General features: G+C 40.3%; 1 protein-coding gene across 5 annotated transcripts in view; it reads left to right on the top strand.

Annotated features, from left to right (window-relative positions):
• The window catches only part of LOC117515584 (cingulin-like protein 1), a 68,829-nt gene that overhangs the window by 27,199 nt on the left and 21,685 nt on the right, over positions 1–19,945 (top strand). For 4 of the 5 annotated variants that reach the window (XM_034176207.1, XM_034176206.1, XM_034176205.1 and 1 more), the window contains 6 exons: positions 8,070–8,175; positions 8,276–8,371; positions 8,463–8,611; positions 9,667–9,808; positions 9,902–10,114; positions 10,197–10,403. In XM_034176207.1, coding sequence (XP_034032098.1) covers positions 8,070–8,175; positions 8,276–8,371; positions 8,463–8,611; positions 9,667–9,808; positions 9,902–10,114; positions 10,197–10,403 — 913 coding nt within the window. The remainder of the gene's footprint in view (positions 1–8,069; positions 8,176–8,275; positions 8,372–8,462; positions 8,612–9,666; positions 9,809–9,901; positions 10,115–10,196; positions 10,404–19,945) is intronic. The other variant, XM_034176209.1, reaches the window with a different exon arrangement.

Raw genomic sequence — 19,945 nt, forward strand, 5'->3', positions numbered from 1 at the left:
ACTGGGAGTCGTGTGGCGATGTGGGTGTGTCCCACGTGAACGTCTCGGCCCCCCCCTAGCCCAGTGTCTAGGGGCGGGCGTTGGTGTTTAACCGCTCGGGGCAGTCTCTTACCTGATGCTCAATCGAGCCACAAACAAAACACGCTCCGCGGGCCAGCCTCCTTTGTGTGACCGGTGCCCTAAATGTTGCCCTACTCGTGTCCATAGCTTCGTCAGCAGGGGGAGCTGTGATCGCACGGAGCGCAGGGGCCGTGGAGCGTGGGGAGGGCGGAACGTGGTTGGAACCGGAAGGGAGAGGGACGACGTGTGCCTGGTCACGCCCTTCGTCTCGTTCCCAACGGCGCTCATTTAACCGATTGTCTAATCGTATGACAAGATCGATAAGCCCATCCAAATCCCGCGGTTCGTCCTTAGCCACCAGGTGCTCCTTGAGGACCAATGACAGTCCGTTTACGAAGGCGGCGCGGAGGGCAGTGCTATTCCAGCCGGACCTCGCAGCCGCGATGCGGAAGTCGACTGCATAGGCAGCTGCGCTCCGGCGCCCCTGTCTCATTGACAGCAGCACGGCTGAAGCGGTCTCTCCTCTATTAGGGTGATCGAACACTGTTCTGAGCTCCCTCACAAACCCATCATATGTCAGAAGGAGCCGTGAACTTTGCTCCCAGAGCGCTGTAGCCCAAGCGCGTGCCTCACCACGAAGCAGATTTATCACATAAGCTACTTTGCTAGCGTCGGTCGCGTACATGACGGGACGCTGTGCGAAGACGAGCGAACACTGCATAAGGAAATCCGCGCACGTCTCCACACAGCCTCCGTACGGCTCTGGGGGGCTTATGTATGCTTCAGGGGACGGTGGGGGGGGGTCGTTGGACAACCAGTGGAACGTTGCTGTCACGCACAGGGTCTACGGGAGGGAGAGCCGCAGCGGCGCCCGGAGGGCGCGCTTCCACCTGCGCGGCGAGAGCCTCCACCCTGCGGTTCAGGAGGGCGTTCTGCTCGGCCATCAAGTCTAACCGAGTCGTGAAAGCGGTGAGGATCCGCTGCAACTCACCGATTACCCCTCCTGCGGACGCCTGTGCGCCTTGTTCTTCCATTGGCCGTTCAACAGCCGGTTGACGCCCCTCGGGATCCATGACATTGGCCGAGATATCCTGTTGGGAAAGTGTAGGAACACGGACCCACAACAGGGGGCGCAAATGAACGGACAATGGAATAGGTCAAATAACAACACTTTACTGTTGCGAACGTGCACAACAAAAACAACAAATTACAACAATGGACAAAGTTCAATTCACAAAGGTGTCGTGTGGGCAGGCTCGAAGATAGGAGACGCCTCTCCAAAGTAGAACCGGAACCACACGGTTTCCTCCGCCACAGGATGCCGTCCTGCTGATATACCCCAGTGATAATTGTCGTCAGCTGTCTCAGGTGATGGGTGACAGCTGTTACCGAGGCAGCTCCTGTGGGGCGGCGGCGCCCTCTGGTGCCTGGAGCCCGCACTCCAGGCAGGGCGCCCTCTGGTGGTGGTGGGCCAGCAGTACCTCCTCTTCAGCGGCCCACACAACAATTCCATCTATTTTTAATGACACATCATTTTTTTTAACTCTGTCATTAAACAATATGAAATTTGTTTTATTAAGATTAAGTGAGAATCTGTTTATATCAAACCAATATTTCACTTTTTCCAACTCTGTATTTATCACTTGTGCTACTTCCTGTATATCTGATCCAGAGTAAAATAATGTTGTGTCATCAGCAAATAAAATGCTACCAAGTACATTAGATATATTCACAAAATCATTGATATACAAAATAAACAGTTTGGGTCCAAGTACCGACCCTTGTGGTACTCCACACATAATATTACAAAATTCTGATTTGGTATTATTTATCTGAACAAACTGTTTTCTATTTTCTAAGTAGCTTTTTACCCACTGATGTGCAATGCCTCTTATTCCATATTGTTGTAACTTGTGAACCATCATTCATCCTAGCAGAATAACTATGGACTCAACAACTCTCATTGACAATATTTTAACTAACGTTATATCCGGTAATCTTAGTGGGGGACTACTGGTCAGTGATATCAGTGATCACTTGCCAGTTTTCTCAGTCTTTGCATTGGATGGTTGTTGTATGTATCGAAGCAATATCAAATTCATGAGTAGAAAAGTAACACCTGAAACAATTGATAATTTAAGGGAGGATTTATCAAGTCAGAATTGGTCAGATGTTTTTGTTGATGATGTTGACAGGTCATATGATGCTTTCATTTCCATTTTTTCCAGTTTGTATAATAAACACTGTCCATTTGTTGACAAAATATATAGAAATCAATATAGCAACAAACCATGGATAACTAAGGGACTTCAGAGGGCATGTAAAAAGAAAAACGTACTATATAAACAATTCATAAAACTACGAACTAAGGAAGCTGAAAGTAAGTATAAAACATATAAGAATAAGTTAATCAATATCAAGAGACTCAGTAAAAAAACATATTATAATGAGTTACTTGTCAAAAATAGAAATAACATCAAAAACACATGGAACATATTAAATGAAATAGTAAAAAAGAATAGAGTAACTAGAGATTATCCTTCATTTTTTCAGAGTAACAACTACATCACGATTGATAACGACGAGTCTATTGCTGAACACTTTAATGACTACTTCGTTAATGTGGGTAAAAATCTTGCCAGTAAGATTGACTCATCAACTAATAACTTCTGGGTAAATAATTCAACGTTTAACAAATCTGTTTCAGTGTTCATTGGTGGTACTCATGAAAGGGAAATACTTGATCTGGTTCATGGTTCAAAAAGTAAGAAATCGACTGATTTTAATCATTTGGATATGGCTTTATTAAAAAAAGTTATTGATTGTATAGTAAAACCGTTCAATTATATTTGCAATATGTCACTATGTACTGGTAAATTTCCTTCTCAAATGAAAATAGCCAAAGTAATTCCTCTGTTTAAAACTGGTGACAAACACACATTTTCTAATTATAGACCTATATCACTCCTGCCACAATTTTCCAAAATTTTGGAAAAAATATTTGCTAAAAGATTAAATGATTATTTACTGAAGCATAACATCATTTGTGAAGAACAATATGGATTCAGAAGGTCTCGAACTACATCACATGCTTTGATGGACTTTTTGGAAAGTATTGCAACTGCAATTGATAATAAACAATACACAATAGGTGTTTTTTTTTATTTACAGAAAGCGGTTGACACAATTAACCATGGAATACTATTAAGTAAACTGCTGAAATATGGAATCAGAGGTCTGGCATATGAATGGATAGCTAGTTATTTACAAGGCAGATTTCAGTATGTTGAATTCAATAATACAAATTCTGAACTCAGGGATGTCACATGTGGGTTGCCGCAGGGCTCAGTGCTGGGTCCTTTGTTGTTTATAATCTATATAAATGATATAAGTTGGGTGTCGAGTTCACTGAGATGTGTCCTTTTTGCGGATGATACAACTGTGTTCTGTAGCGGTGAAAATCTTGAACAGCTTCTGGACATAGTGGAGAAAGAACTGGAAAAATTTAAGGTTTGGTTTGACGCTAATAAGTTGTCACTCAACCTTGGGAAAACTAAATGTATTATATTTGGAAATAAACAGGCACCCAAATGTAAACATTTAACTATAAACAATAAGGAAATTGAGTTAGTAACAGAGAATAAATTTTTAGGTGTTATAATTGATAATAAACTTAGCTGGAAACCACATATAAATTATGTGAAATCAAAATTGTCAAAAACTATAGCCATTTTGTATAAAGCCAAAGACCTACTGCCGCAAGAAGGGTTACTTACTTTATATCATTCTCTGATGGTACCATATATGACATATTGTGTTGAGTCATGGGGAAACAACTGCAAATCAAATACCAATCCAATATTCCTTTTGCAAAAACGAGCCATACGAATCATCTGCAATAAACAATATCGTGAACCAACTCATTCTCTATTTGTGTCTTTAAATTTATTAAAATTCATTGATTTGGTCGATTACATTACAATTCAAACTTTATTTCGAGCGAAAAACCAAGCCTTACCGAGACATGTCCAGAGTCTGTTCCGATTGAGGGAATCCAGATATAGTTTAAGAGGTTGTGCAATTTTTATGAAACCACCAGTAAGAACAAATGTAAAGGGTTTTTGTGTGTCTGTGGTTGGGGTGAGGAAATGGAACAAATGTTCAATAGAGGTTAGAATGAGTAGTACCTTAGTGAGATTTAAGAAACTACTCAAAAAGAACATTATGTCTAAGTATCATAAAGAAGCAAATATAATTTGATTTATATGGAATGTTCAATTTATAAGTGGGACTTATTGTATATTTGAATGTGTGGGTATGTATATGCATATGTAGATATATAAATATGGGTAGGTGTATATGTATATGTATATAAGTGACTGTGTATATGTATGTATATATTTATGTTTGTAAAGTATATACGTATGTATATAGGTATATGTGGCACAGCCCAAGCAGAGGGTCACCCCCAAGAGCCTGGTCTGCTTGAGGTTTCTTCCTTATAGGGAGTTTTTCCTCACCACAGTTGCCTAGTGCTTGCTCTGGGGGTTGGTAAGGTTAGTCCTTACTGGCGTAAAGTGCCTTGATTTGACTTTCTTATGATCTGGTACTATATAAATATAATTATAAGTGAATAGTGTATTGATGTGTATGTCTGTGTGTCGACATGTAGTAGTGAATTTATATTTATGTAAATATGACTGATTAGAATTGTTGGACTTGTACTAGCAGGGGTGGGCGCTAATAAGCTTTGCTTCAGCCCACACCCTTTCGGACTCACTAGTTTTGTCTGTGTTTGTTTGTGGAATTGTTCCTTTTTTTCTATTTGAATATTTTGTGTGCCGAATTAAAAAACTTTGTCACTTGAAAAAAAAAAAAAAAAGCAATCTTGAATGATCGCTAACATCAAAAGCTTTTTTCAAGTCAATAAAACCACTTACCATATAATCCTTATTATCTATTGCTGTTGATATTTTCTCTGTTAATTCCATAATTGCCATAGCTGTTGAATGTTTTGTTCTGAATCCATACTGAGCATTATTTAAAATATGATGTTTCTCAATGAATTTATCCAACCTTGTCACAAAAACCTTTTCCATAATTTTAGAAAACTGTGGAAGCAATGACTGTTGTGTGTTGGGGGGGTGTGGCTGGACATTTTGGTGTTCTTTCTTTTCTTTGCTCTCCAGGTGGTATGCAAACTGATTTATTGTCTGTGGAGAAGGTGCTGGCAGAAGAGTCCTTCACCCTCATCAACGTTATGTGCAGCACCTGTGGATGGTGCTCACGTGCAACCTTAAAGACTTTCAGCTGAAGCAGATAATGAGATGGCGTTCTGCATTTAAGCCATGTGTGATTCAAGCAGAATTGCCGGGAACTCGACCTTGTGATGTTCGTTTGTGAGACGCTGAGGACCGCGCCTGGGTTTGACACATCGTGCCTGTGAAGGAAGAAGGGTGAGGGACACATGCTGTCAGCACACATCAGAGGTGATTAATTGTTTGACTAATTGTTGATAGTAACTTGGTATTTTGTTACGCAGTATATTTGAATTGTGATGAGAATTGTGCAGCTCGCTTCTCACTGCCGTGGCGTGCGGACTGGTGATCCTCCACCTGTTGTGAGAAGCTGCTCATTTACATAAAGCTTAAATACAGACCTGAATGTGTTGCTGATAGTGTGTGCCTTTTGAAGGATATTGGTTGTAGCTGCTGACTTACCTCACCTTTTCTATCCTTCGCAGAGAGTCGGTTTGTCGTGTCCACCTGGGGGGTGTTTGGCGGTAAATGTGGGTCCAGAAGCGCCGGGCCTCGATCCTTTTAGGCGCTGGAGAGCGTGCCAGCCTTCACTCCACCAGACTGACGCTGTTTTAGTTTGTACACGTTGTTATGCACCAAAGGGTGGAAGAAATAAATTGTTTTGTTATTGGAACCGCTTTCTGGTTATTTTAGCGCTGGGTTCCGTCAGACGCAGGTCCGCTCCTCAACCCGCGTCGACACATAACAAATGACACTGGCCTGTAATTTGAAACGTTATGTTTGTCTCCATTTTTATATAACGGGACTACCTTGGCAATTTTCATTTTGTCTGGGAAAATTCCTGTTGACAGAGACAGATTACAAATGTAAGTGAATGGTTCAATAACAGTTTCTATTATACGTTTTACAGTCATCATGTCTAAATCTTCATAGTCCGTTGATCTTTTGCTTATACAGTTTTTTACAATATTCCTTATTTCATCTTTTTCTACATTGTCAAGGAAAATACTATTGACCGTATTTACAGTTGTATTTAATTCATCTTCTACTATTGGTTTATTTCCCACCAGATTTGATCCCACCTTTGAGAAATAATCATTAAACTCATTTACAACTTCTTTTATATCATTTATCGCTTTATTTTCCTTGACAAGGTAATTCGGAAAAGTTGATTTCACTCCGTCACTTTCCATCACACTTTTTATAATTCCCCATGTTGCCCTCATATTATCTTTACTCTTATTCAGTTGTTCACTATAATAATCTTTTTTTGTTTCCTAATTATTGTCAATAGTTTATTTTTATATTTTTTGTATCTGTGTTCTGTTTCCTTTGTTTGCATTTTTAAAAAGCACTTACACAAGCGTTTTTTATTCCCTTGGTCAGCCATGGTTTATTTACTCTTTTCTTACTAGTTTTTATTAATTTACAATTTTTATTATATGATTTCATCAGTATTTTCATGAATGAAGTATATGCTACTTTAACGTCACCGACATAAACCTCTTTGTTGGGAAAGTGTAGTGACACGGACCCACAACAGGGGGCGTAAATGAACGGACAATGAAAGAGTCGAATATGAACACTTTACTGTTGTGAAAGAGCACAACCAAAACACAGAGGATTACAGAATTTATGCAAACAGTCAATCCACAAAGGTGACGTGTGGGCAGGCTCGAGGATAGAAGATGTCTGTCCCGAGAAGAACCGGAACCACACGATTTCCTCCGCCACCGAACCTGGAGAATACTGGAGCCTCCAAGTCCCGAGTCCCCAGGTGGCCACCGTCTCCGAATGTCGGATCTGGTACTGCTGGCAAGGAGCAAAAACAGTAAGATGTGGGTGCGTGCACACCCAGTAACAGCAATGGTGGGAATACCACCTCTAATCCAGAAAACTGGCACGTGCAGTAGTAATGAGTACTTATCAACAGTTTGGCGTGGGGAGCAAAGACGTCAGCTCTCCACGTATCACAAACTCAGCCTCCAGCTGCGAGCACTCACAGAACTGACTGCAAACAATACAGAAGCAAACACTGTCTGAAAAGACAAAAACAACGGCTGAGAAAGTTACCTTCACAGGTAGATGATATCTCGGCAACGAGGTGGAGATGACGTCCGGTTTTTATGGAGTGGAATGATGAAGTGAAGATGGGTGACAGCTGTCATGAGATAATGAGTGACAGTTGTCACCTCCGGCTGTGTCCGTGGCGGCAGCGCCCTCTCGCGCCTGAAGCTCGCACTTCAGGCAGGGCACCCTCTGGTGGTGGGCCAGCAGTACCTCCTCTTCTGGCGGCCCACACAACTCTCTTCCCAATTTTGATTTTTAAGATCATAATTTAATGCCTCTAAGGCTTTTAATGACTTATCTCTTTTAAAGTTTGTAACAGTTTTTTTTGTACCTATTTTTATATTTAAATATTGAAAAAACTGGTAAATGATCACTGAGATCTGTCATCAATATCCCATTCTTAATAATTTCATCTGTTCTATTTGTGAATATATTGTCAATTGCAGTTGCACTTTGTGATGTAATTCTGATTGGTTTTGTTATCAAGGGGAATAAACCCAAGATTATGTCTCTCACAGTGGACATGCACCTAAGATGAAAATTTCAGACCCCCCATGATTTCGAAGTGGGAGAACTTGCAAAATCGCAGGGTGTTCAAATACTTATTTTCCTCACTGTATTTATCATGGGCTTATTGAGCTGGAAATGGGCAACATTTCATTCATTTTTCTTGTTTTTCAGGACAACTGACGATGAGCCCACCACCAACAGGAAAGTCAATGTGCTGTTTAAAAGCATCAACAGTTTGAAGTGGAAAACTACTGAGAATGTGGAAGATGAGGAAAAAGTGGGCTTTCGGTTAATCAACCTCATCAATCTGTCTGATTTCATGTTTTTGTCGTCCGCTTAAAACATGTTGTCACACGTCTTTATTTTCAAATGTGCAGGGTTATGTGGCTCAGGTGAAGCTGCTGGAGGAGAAGCAGGCAGCGCTGGAGAAAGAAGTGTCTGAGTTAAAGAAGCAGCTGGACGTTGAGACGAAGGTGTGCAGCAGTCAGTCACATCCTGCTGACTGAAACTGCTCAAATTCTTACTCCTTTTACTTAGTGTGTTTCTTTCTATGGTGTTGTGCAGAATGAAAAGACTCTGGCGAAGGCATGTGAAAAGGCCAGGACGGAGAAGAAAAAACTTCAGGAAGAGCTGGCCAAAAGTCAAGAAGAGCTTTTCAAGCTTAGAGACACACTGGCTCAAATGGAAGCAAAACTTCAGTCAACTAAACAAGAGTAAGAATCTGAGTCCAAGGCTGTAACATAACAAAATGTGGAAAAGTGAAGTGCTGTGAATACTTTCTGGATGCACTGTATATGTGACATAATGATGACGTCATCATATGACATTATTATGGTTTATAGTGACTAGTTAGCCTTGTGTGTAGGATCGTGATATGTCTGTTTATGAATGAAAATTTACTAACTTTACTCACCTCTTTTGACTGTTGTGATCGACTCAATAATATTTTCCCATCGCTGCTCCCACGTTTGAAAAATTCCCCAACGCATGAATGCTTAAAAACAAAACAATAAAAGGAAAGGCTCTATTTACCTAATCTAGTTATGTTAACCAGTTCCACAAAGGTTGATTGTGTAAATGGGGAAGGCAAACTTTAAGAAATTGTTACAATTAATTGCATATTATGTTTTCCATTTCCCTTTTTTTTGTGGGAAACGTTGACAGAACGAGATTAAGTAAATTAATCATTTTATTTTTAGTGTATGGAGGAACAACTAGGAGGGAGACTACAAATTCTCTGAATGCTTTTGCAGTGCAGCTTTGTTAAATTTTTTTGGATTATTATTAAATATAACATAAAATATAATAAATAAACTCAACCTTTGCATTTTATTTTTGGCATCTGTAATCATGGTCCAAATTTTACAGTTATCATGGACATGATATCAAAGGCATTATACCCACAAAATGCCTTTGATAATGCCTTAATTTATTTATTTATTTTTAAATTGTTTTTTTTTTGGGGGGGGGGGTGTGAAATATTGCACATTGGGGAAGATATTTTAAGGTGAATGGTGTATGTGGTCTGATGAGTACCCATTTTTAAATTATGCTTCTAAGTTAATTTATATTGTGCAAGTGGGATATATGTGACGTTATCATTGTAAAACTGTGTTCTTTCAAGTAGAACATTCTGTAACATTTCACTTGGCTTTAACATTCCAGATGTTTGCTTCTCCCCCCCCCCCCCCAATCAGCACATTTCTGAAATTTACAAGCCAGTTTAATCAGATAACTTTCGTTCTTGCATTTTTCCCTGATGTGTCAGGCTGACTCTGATGATTGCAGAGAGAGACCGGTCCAAGATGGAGATGAAAGATCTTCAGCAGCAGCTGTCTGAGATGCACGATGAGCTGGATCGAGCCAAGAAGACAGAAGTGATAAATACGGAGAAAGAAATCCTTCTGAAAGTGAGTAGAACCCACAGGTGGAACCACATGGATAAAACAGATCTTACTAATCAGTTAGTGATACACAGTTTTGTTTTATCCTTATCCTGTCAGGATATGGTGCAGTTGCGTGCAGACTTTCAGGAGATGCTACAGGTGAAGGAGGAGCAGGAGGAGGTACTGCGCCACACAGAGCAGGAGCTCACTGCCCTGAAGGGGGCGCTCAAAGAGGAGGTAGAGACCCATGACAAATTCGTAGCGACTCTAAAAGAAGAGTATGAACAGGAGGTGCAAACACTCGTCAAAGATGCAAAGCAAGCAAAAGAGGTAACACATAAGATTTGTCTTTATTTAGGATAAATATCACAGGTCATTTTTTTCCTCCTGATCACTTATTATTTCCTTCTAGAGCAACACTCTGCTGAGTCAGGAGAAGGTGGAGGCAGAGGAGCAGAGAGGTACCGTGAAGTTGCAGATGAAGGAGTTGAGCCAGGAGAGAGATCAACTGAAAGGAAAGGTGCAGGAGCTGAAGAGCAAAGTGGATCATCTTAGCAACAAAATCCAGGAGTGCAAAGCCACAGAAAAACTGCTGGAACACAAAGCAAAGCAGGTGGAGGTGAGGCTGCAGGGACTGCCGGTATATTTAAGAAACAGGAACAGATACACCAACACAACTGGAGCAGAAACTAAATGTAAAGTATATCAACAAAATATAAATTAATTCTGTCTGCTTCTGGATGTATAACTCACAAATTGTTCATTAGATTTGGGTGAAAATTCTACACAAAATACTGCACAAAGTAGTTCTACACTGTCATGGTGAGTACAAGGGTGTGACCCCAGCACAGAGAACAGACCAGAAGCTAAAAGTTTAAAGTTCTTTATTTAATAATTAAAGACAGCCCCAGGTCATACACAGATATACAATTAAATACTGGGGTGTCTGTTAGGATCAGGCTGATGCGAAGCAGCAGTCTGTAACAGGAGAGCAATAACTATGAACATGACAAGAGGCACTAGAAATGGGAAAAAAAGACTGGAGTGGAGCCTAGAGTCCCTTAATTGAGATCATCAACTCAGAACATGGTGCCATTTTGGGTCCAACTGTGCTGAACTACTGATTGAACCTTTTATGTTTTCAACTTTTTTTTATCATTTAACCACATACAGCAACACATCCAGGTACAGGTACTATCAGAATAAATATAACAATAGTTAAGATATCAAATTTACATAAATTTACAATTTATGATGATTTATTTAATGAATTTAACCCGATTTATGCTTCTGCAGCTCTGTAACTCCGTGTCATGCAATGACATGCATGACAGTTTTAAAGTTCTCCGTTGCCGGATTATGCTTTTTTATGGACTAATTAGACCCTCAACAAGCTTTTCTTTCTACAATCATCACCTCCATTTCAAAAGTAAGCTGTACAGTTTCATCTTTTTCCCACTTCGTATTGCAAACTTGCAGACTTTCTGCCAAACATATGTGATCTTGAAATGTAATCAGCATGCGCACTGCAAAAAGTATTAAAATATGATGGCAGATGAAGGAGTGAAAGTAGAAAAATGTCAAATCACAGCCTTTTGTGTCTGATTTAACAGGCTGCGGGTCAGAGTCTGAGCACCGTGTGAAAAAAATAAACGGTCGGGCTTTTAATCACAGAAATGACTCCAGTCCCATCTTTCCTCAAATCGGCGAGTCTCAGAGAACTGAACTTTAATTTTGTACCTCTGTTGCTTTGCACATCCAGACTGCTCTGGGTTTTTAATGGAAATACATTGTGATCTGACATTTTATCCGATGTGAGTGAAAATCCATTGTACAAAATCCAGTATATACGGTGTCTGCTGTGGCGACCCCGAGTGCAAACAAGTGAGCAGCTGAAGGGACTTACTTATTACATGGAAAACAATACAAAAACGTTGGGACTTTCTTGTCCGGTGACTGTGAATATCCGGTTTATATGATGACGGTTTAAGGCGAGTTTTACTGTACATGGGACTGAACAATAAATTTACCACTTAAAACTTTGAGGATGAAATTGCTTCCATCCCACACAGCTGACTTTATTTTCCCAAATTTTTCTTCTGTTCGGATCTGAAGGAAATCTGTACATCTTGAAGCCCTTGTTGTGTCTATTTGTGCATCCAAATGCACAACAACCTGGCATTTTCAACAAATAAATAAATAAAACAGCCAGATTTACATGCAGATAGATTAACGGCGAACACGATTTTGGCCCCAAGATGGCACCACGAGTCACGTGACCATTTTTTTCGACTCGTCATGTCATGTTGCTCAATTAAGGGACTCTATTGGAGCCTATCCCAGCAGGGCCACACATACAAAGACAAACAGTCATACTAACACCAAAATATGAACATGACATATACGAGGTCTATTAGAAAAGTATCCAACCTTATTATTTTTTTCAAAAACCATATGGATTTGAATCACGTGTGATTACATCAGACATGCTTGAACCCTCGTGGGCATGCGAGAGTTTTTTCACGCCTGTCGGTTACGTCATTCGCCTGTGGGCAGTCTTTGGGTGAGGAGTGGCCTACCCTCTCGTCGATTTTTTCATTGTTTAGGAATGGCTCAGAGACTGCTGCTTTGTTTGACCAAAATTTTTTCAAAACTGTAAGGCACAACCATTCGATAAATTCAGCTGGTTTTCAGTAAAAATTTTAACGGCTGATGAGAGATTTTGGTCTGGTAGTGTCGCCGTAAGGACGGCCCATGGCACCTGACGGTGATCTGCGCTTCGAGGCGGCAGCGTCTCGCTGTTTCAAGTTGAAAACTTCCACATTTCAGGCTCTGTTGACCCAGTAAGTCGTCAGAGAACAGAGAACTTTCAGAAGAAGTCGGCATGAGGAGTTTATTCGGACATTCCATTGTTAACGGACATTTTGTAATGAAAGAACGTGCGGGCAGAGTCGCATGTCGGGCCGGACCCGACCGCGGGGGGTCGCGACAGGAAAAACACCTCCGTTGGAAACCTTAACGGGCAAGTTGGAACATGCCCAAGCTGTTAAACAATTTCTCAGTTACTCACTTGTTGAAAGCCATCAAAAGCCGCCCGTCTTTCATTAAAAAATGTCCTTAAACAGTGGAATGTCCGCATAAAGTCCTCATGCCAGCCTCTTCTGAATCTTCTCTGTTCTCTCACGATGTCCTGGGTGAATTAAGCCTTAAATTAGGATGTTTTCAGGTCGAAACAGGCCGACGACGGCGCCTGGAAGAGCTGCACGACGTCCTGCTCCATGGGAAGTCCTTACACCGACAGAAACACCCCATAATCTCTCATCAGCCGTTAAACTTTTCACCGAAAACAAGCTTAATTTCTCGAATAGTGTCCACTTGGATATTCCCCACAGGTCCAGAAAAAATTTTGATAAAGCAACGCGCGCCGTCTCGAGCAGCGTGTGAAACAAAGGAATTCAGCCGAGAGGGCGGGACCACATCTCACTCAAGGCCTGCCCACAGGGAAATGACGTCACCGACACGCGTGAAAAAACTCACGCATGCGCACGAGGGTTCAAGCATGATTGGTGTAATCATTCAAATCCATATAGTTAAAAAAAAAATAAAAGGGTTGGTTTATTATCTAATAGACCGCGTACATTTATCTCATGAGCATGAATTAACGCTGTACGGCCTTTCAAATTTCAGAAAACTGACCAAATGTAGTTTCTACTGAAATCGAAGCATTATAATGTCAGCTTATTTTTTAAACTTGTTGAAAAATTACATATTTACTTGGGACAAATTCCATAGCAAATATTTTATCAGGTATTGCAAAGACTTTGCATCTGTCCGTCCGTCTGTCTGTGCTCAGCATAAGTCCAGTCCTATTACTGCCAGGGTCTTCAAATTGACAGGGAACATTCTTGGGACACAGACCTTGGACAAGTTCAAAGATGGCTGACCTTGATGTATTTTAAGAGGTCAAAAGGTCACGTTCTGTTTCCTATTTTATGCTAATATGGCCGAGGGTATTTTCGCATTGCGTTATATTTTTCCTTTTGTCTATTTTTCCTGGTGTCTACAGGAAGACATTCGTGTGCACATGCATGCGGATTTGAAATTGCTGGAATGACCTTTGACCTTGTTTATGCACATGCACGCCAACATCCCAAAGATGTCCTGTTAATCACTTCAAAGTTATCTGTTTTGAAAAACATTTTTAGATATCAAAGTGTTTATTTCTCACTAAATTTGACAAAATACTGTATATCAGAAACATGTTATATTTATACAGAAATAAGCTGTTTTGGAGTGTTTTCCATGATCTTGGTTTATTTTGTTCTGATGAGCAGCAAGCTGACATCACCATGCCACTCAACTCTGATTGGCTGTCGCTGTGTGCTTCCCAGCATCCTTCATGCAATTCAGTGAGAAGACCCCCACTATGGTTGCTGTCATTGACTGTATGGGTCGTAGTTCAAGGCCGTCTGTTCGATTTAATTTTTTTCCTTCAGGGGAAATAATTATTAACTAGCGCATTGCCCGTGGGGATCCACGGGATCTAGATTGGGTAGTGTTTATAAAATAGATAGCTGATATTTTTCAACGGTGGTAATAAATTAAGCAAAGTTTCTATAATGAGTTGGAATGATGTGTGAGTCCAGAATGTTTTTAGAACCTTAGACCTTAGACCTCAACAGTTTTTTTGAAGAACTCAATCCTTTTATTTCTTTTAATTACGTAATTTTGTAATCTTAATTTACTGTCTTAATGAATTTATAAATTGTTAAGGTTCTTGTTATCATATACACACCTATTATTATTATGATCATTACTATCAGTACTATTATTAGGGGTGGTGGCCGCGTTGTTATGGCACTTGGTTTCAGTGCAGTCCCGGTTCAAAAAACACCCCTGCCGGTTTCTCCAAGCAATGTGGAGTTGTGTCAAGAAGGGCATCCGGTGTAAACCTTTGCCAGTTCAACATGCAAATCCATATTGGATCTCCTGTGGCAACCCCGAGTGAAAAACAAGGGAGCAGCCAAAGGGACTTACTTTTTTTACTGTCAGTATTATTATTATAATTACTATTTTATTTTTACTTGTATTTTGTCATTTGATTTTTAAATAGACCACAATGGAAATACGTACTTTCACTTTCTTGTATCATTCATGCATTTTTACTGTATTTACTATTATATTATGTACTTACATTGAACTTACTAAATAAAATCAAGCACACACACTTTTAATACATAGATGAAGTACTGCCCCCTGCTGGATTGGCGTGTATGTCCAGAATGTAAATATCAGTGTCCATTGTTCAGTGTTGTTAGCTAATATATGTAGCTTCTCTAAAAATATTACGTCAACGTTCGGTTTTGTCACCATTCATCCTTGACCCAAAATACATAACAAACAGCAAATGTTAGCTCTCCCCTGTTTGTGCGTAATTGCAGTTGCACGCACGCACGCCCGCACATATGCATGTATGTTTGTTTTTTTTCTGCATTCTGCTGTACACAGGTGCTTTTAATTTGACAAACAGAGACAGCGATATAGGACATTAAAAGCACTCCACATTTCACTCATGGTACCAACATGACACTGATTACACTCATGGTGACAGCAACATTACACTCAACTAAACTGACTAAACCAATTGAACTACAAAAACACAGTAAATCAACAACGCTAGCAACGCTGTTATACTAACATAAACTACAATAACAGCATTTAAAACCCCAAACTCCCATGGTGCACTGCAGCACAAGGTCTGTTGTTTATTGGTTAGCTAAAATGGCCAATTTCTCCAAAAATATTTCTCCTATAATCTTTCCGTTTTTGCAGCATTCATCCTTGACCCAAAATACATAAGCGTACCAAACGACAAATGTCACCTCTCCCCGGTTTTTGCGTGATCAAAGCCATACACACACACACACGCATGCACACAGAGGCCACTTGGCTATTATAATATAGATTTTTTTCCAGACAGTGTGAATTTTAATTATATTGACAATGTCATGTTATCATGCCCCCATTTAAATGCAAATAAATAAAATTATAGTTGTGCTAAAGAAAATTCTTTGTATGACTTAAATTGTAACAACCCAAAGCCCGAACACCTTAGGGCCCTGTCCCACTGGGGAGAGGATCAATTTCGCATGAATTGAGTATACAAATTACGGGCGTTCGTTGTCGTCTGCAACAAAAATGGCCAAAAATGACAAATGCCCCAGTATGAATTACAGATATATTTATAATATATAGCGAATATATGATGAACAATCATGGTTATATAACGCATGTAGTGAGGAAACTGATCCGACACATTGAGACTATCACGGCAGTATTACGTGTGTATTATGAATGCATCGCGCATGTGTTGCGCATGCACGGCATCTGCATTGCGGTCATAAAATAAGCTCACTCGCTCCTTTTGGCATCACTTTTCACACCAACAATACAGGCTCTGGAGCAAATGCTGGACTTGTACAAGTTGATCACAGAGTGTTGTCATGTGAGGGTTAACTGTTCATGAGTTTGGGGAGCGGGAGGGGGGAAGCCGCTCGGGGTGTGAGACTGTGTTCTTTTTTTTTTTGAGAGTGTCACAGAAAACAGACTTCAGCGTGAGTTGTGGCTAAACAGCAACTCTTCCTTTTGTTGGTGTTAAATAAAAGTCCTGGATTGCAGCAGCTACGTCTTTGTGGATCTACACAGCCGGACTGGCACTGACTGGCAGGTATGTCGCTTTCTGCCACATATAGTACTTTGGGTTTATGTGACGTGTTTGTTATGCATTCACAGATTGTCCGCAAAGCAGGTGTAATAAAAACGCTTTATTCGTGGCCAATTTGTATGCATTCGCTACAACATATTTTAGTTTGTGATGTGAACATGATAAGCACACAATATATCTGTTTTACACACTGTCCCAGTCCGCTGTCAAGCCGCAAATCCCCGTCAGTTGTGGGTATCAGCGGTTAACGGCAGATATACAGCGCATAGAGTGAGTATGTATTGTGTATGAATTGAGTATATATGGAGTATGTAAGGCGGATGTCATCCGCATCCAGATTTTTGAACAGCTCAGAAATCGTGGTTGCGGACATGCGTGCCTCTGCGGATGATCACGGGTGTGTTCGGATGACGGCCGACTCATACAGGCATGTTACACGGATATTGCAGATGTTTGGTGAATATGGGCCAATTTTGTGCGAAATCCATATGCAAATCCTCCTAAACGCCAGTGGGACAGGGCCCTTAAATCAAAAAGTGGGAGCAAGTGTCACAAAATGTGTGAGAACAAATTGTTTTTGTACCCATATATCAATCAATCAATCAATCAATCAATTTTTTTATATAGCGCCAAATCACAACAAACAGTTGCCCCAAGGCGCTTTATATTGTAAGGCAAGGCCATACAATAATTATGTAAAACCCCAACGGTCAAAACGACCCCCTGTGAGCAAGCACTTGGCTACAGTGGGAAGGAAAAACTCCCTTTTAACAGGAAGAAACCTCCAGCAGAACCAGGCTCAGGGAGGGGCAGTCTTCTGCTGAGACTGGTTGGGGCTGAGGGAGAGAACCAGGAAAAAGACATGCTGTGGAGGGGAGCAGACATCGATCACTAATGATTAAATGCAGAGTGGTGCATACAGAGCAAAAAGAGAAAGAAACAGTGCATCATGGGAACCCCCCAGCAGTCTACGTCTATAGCAGCATAACTAAGGGATGGTTCAGGGTCACCTGATCCAGCCCTAACTATAAGCTTTAGCAAAAAGGAAAGTTTTAAGCCTAATCTTAAAAGTAGAGAGGGTGTCTGTCTCCCTGATCTGAATTGGGAGCTGGTTCCACAGGAGAGGAGCCTGAAAGCTGAAGGCTCTGCCTCCCATTCTACTCTTACAAACCCTAGGAACTACAAGTAAGCCTGCAGTCTGAGAGCAAAGCACTCTATTGGGGTGATATGGTACTACGAGGTCCCTAAGATAAGATGGGACCTGATTATTCAAAACCTTATAAGTAAGAAGAAGAATTTTAAATTCTATTCTAGAATTAACAGGAAGCCAATGAAGAGAGGCCAATATGGGTGAGATATGCTCTCTCCTTCTAGTCCCCGTCAGTACTCTAGCTGCAGAATTTTGAATTAACTGAAGGCTTTTTAGGGAACTTTTAGGACAAGCTGATAATAATGAATTACAATAGTCCAGCCTAGAGGAAATAAATGCATGAATTAGTTTTTCAGCATCACTCTGAGACAAGACCTTTCTGATTTTAAAGATATTGCGTAAATGCAAAAAAGCAGTCCTACATATTTGTTTAATATGCGCTTTGAATGACATATCCTGATCAAAAATGACTCCAAGATTTCTCACAGTATTACTAGAGGTCAGGGTAATGCCATCCAGAGTAAGGATCTGGTTAGACACCATGTTTCTAAGATTTGTGGGGCCAAGTACAATAACTTCAGTTTTATCTGAGTTTAAAAGCAGGAAATTAGAGGTCATCCATGTCTTTATGTCTGTAAGACAATCCTGCAGTTTAGCTAATTGGTGTGTGTCCTCTGGCTTCATGGATAGATAAAGCTGGGTATCATCTGCGTAACAATGAAAATTTAAGCAATACCGTCTAATAATACTGCCTAAGGGAAGCATGTATAAAGTGAATAAAATTGGTCCTAGCACAGAACCTTGTGGAACTCCATAATTAACTTTAGTCTGTGAAGAAGATTCCCCATTTACATGAACAAATTGTAATCTATTAGACAAATATGATTCAAACCACCGCAGCGCAGTGCCTTTAATACCTATGGCATGCTCTAATCTCTGTAATAAAATTTTATGGTCAACAGTATCAAAAGCAGCACTGAGGTCTAACAGAACAAGCACAGAGATGAGTCCACTGTCCGAGGCCATAAGAAGATCATTTGTAACCTTCACTAATGCTGTTTATGTACTATGATGAATTCTAAAACCTGACTGAAACTCTTCAAATAGACCATTCCTCTGCAGATGATCAGTTAGCTGTTTTACAACTACCCTTTCAAGAATATTTGAGAGAAAAGGAAGGTTGGAGATTGGCCTATAATTAGCTAAGATAGCTGGGTCAAGTGATGGCTTTTTAAGTAATGGTTTGATTACTGCCACCTTAAAAGCCTGTGGTACATAGCCAACTAACAAAGATAGATTGATCATATTTAAGATCGAAGCATTAAATAATGGTAGGGCTTCCTTGAGCAGCCTGGTAGGAATGGGGTCTAATAAACATGTTGATGGTTTGGATGAAGTAACTAATGAAAATAACTCAGACAGAACAATCGGAGAGAAAGAGTCTAACCAAATACCGGCATCACTGAAAGCAGCCAAAGATAACGATACGTCTTTGGGATGGTTATGAGTAATTTTTTCTCTAATAGTTAAAATTTTGTTAGCAAAGAAAGTCACGAATTAGTGATGAGTAGAAAGATGTCCTAGCTTTACGGAGGGCTTTTTTATAGAGCAACAGACTCTTTTTCCAGGCTAAGTGAAGATCTTCTAAATTAGTGAGACGCCATTTCCTCTCCAACTTACGGGTTATCTGCTTTAAGCTACGAGTTTGTGAGTTATACCACGGAGTCAGACACTTCTGATTTAAAGCTCTCTTTTTCAGAGGAGCTACAGCATCCAAAGTTGTCTTCAATGAGGATGTAAAACTATTGACGAGATACTCTATCTCCCTTATAGAGTTTAGGTAGCTACTCTGCACTGTGTTGGTATATGGCATTAGAGAACATAAAGAAGGAATCATATCCTTAAACCTAGTTACAGCGCTTTCTGAAAGACTTCTAGTGTAATGAAACTTATTCCCCACTGCTGGGTAGTCCATCAGAGTAAATGTAAATGTTATTAAGAAATGATCAGACAGAAGGGAGTTTTCAGGGAATACTGTTAAGTCTTCTATTTCCATACCATAAGTCAGAACAAGATCTAAGATATGATTAAAGTGGTGGGTGGACTCATTTACTTTTTGAGCAAAGCCAATAGAGTCTAATAATAGATTAAATGCAGTGTTGAGGCTGTCATTCTCAGCATCTGTGTGGATGTTAAAATCGCCCACTATAATTATCTTATCTGAGCTAAGCACTAAGTCAGACAAAAGGTCTGAAAATTCACAGAGAAACTCACAGTAACGACCAGG

This window comes from Thalassophryne amazonica, chromosome 8 (genome assembly GCF_902500255.1).
Source record: "Thalassophryne amazonica chromosome 8, fThaAma1.1, whole genome shotgun sequence".
NCBI lineage: Eukaryota > Metazoa > Chordata > Actinopteri > Batrachoidiformes > Batrachoididae > Thalassophryne > Thalassophryne amazonica.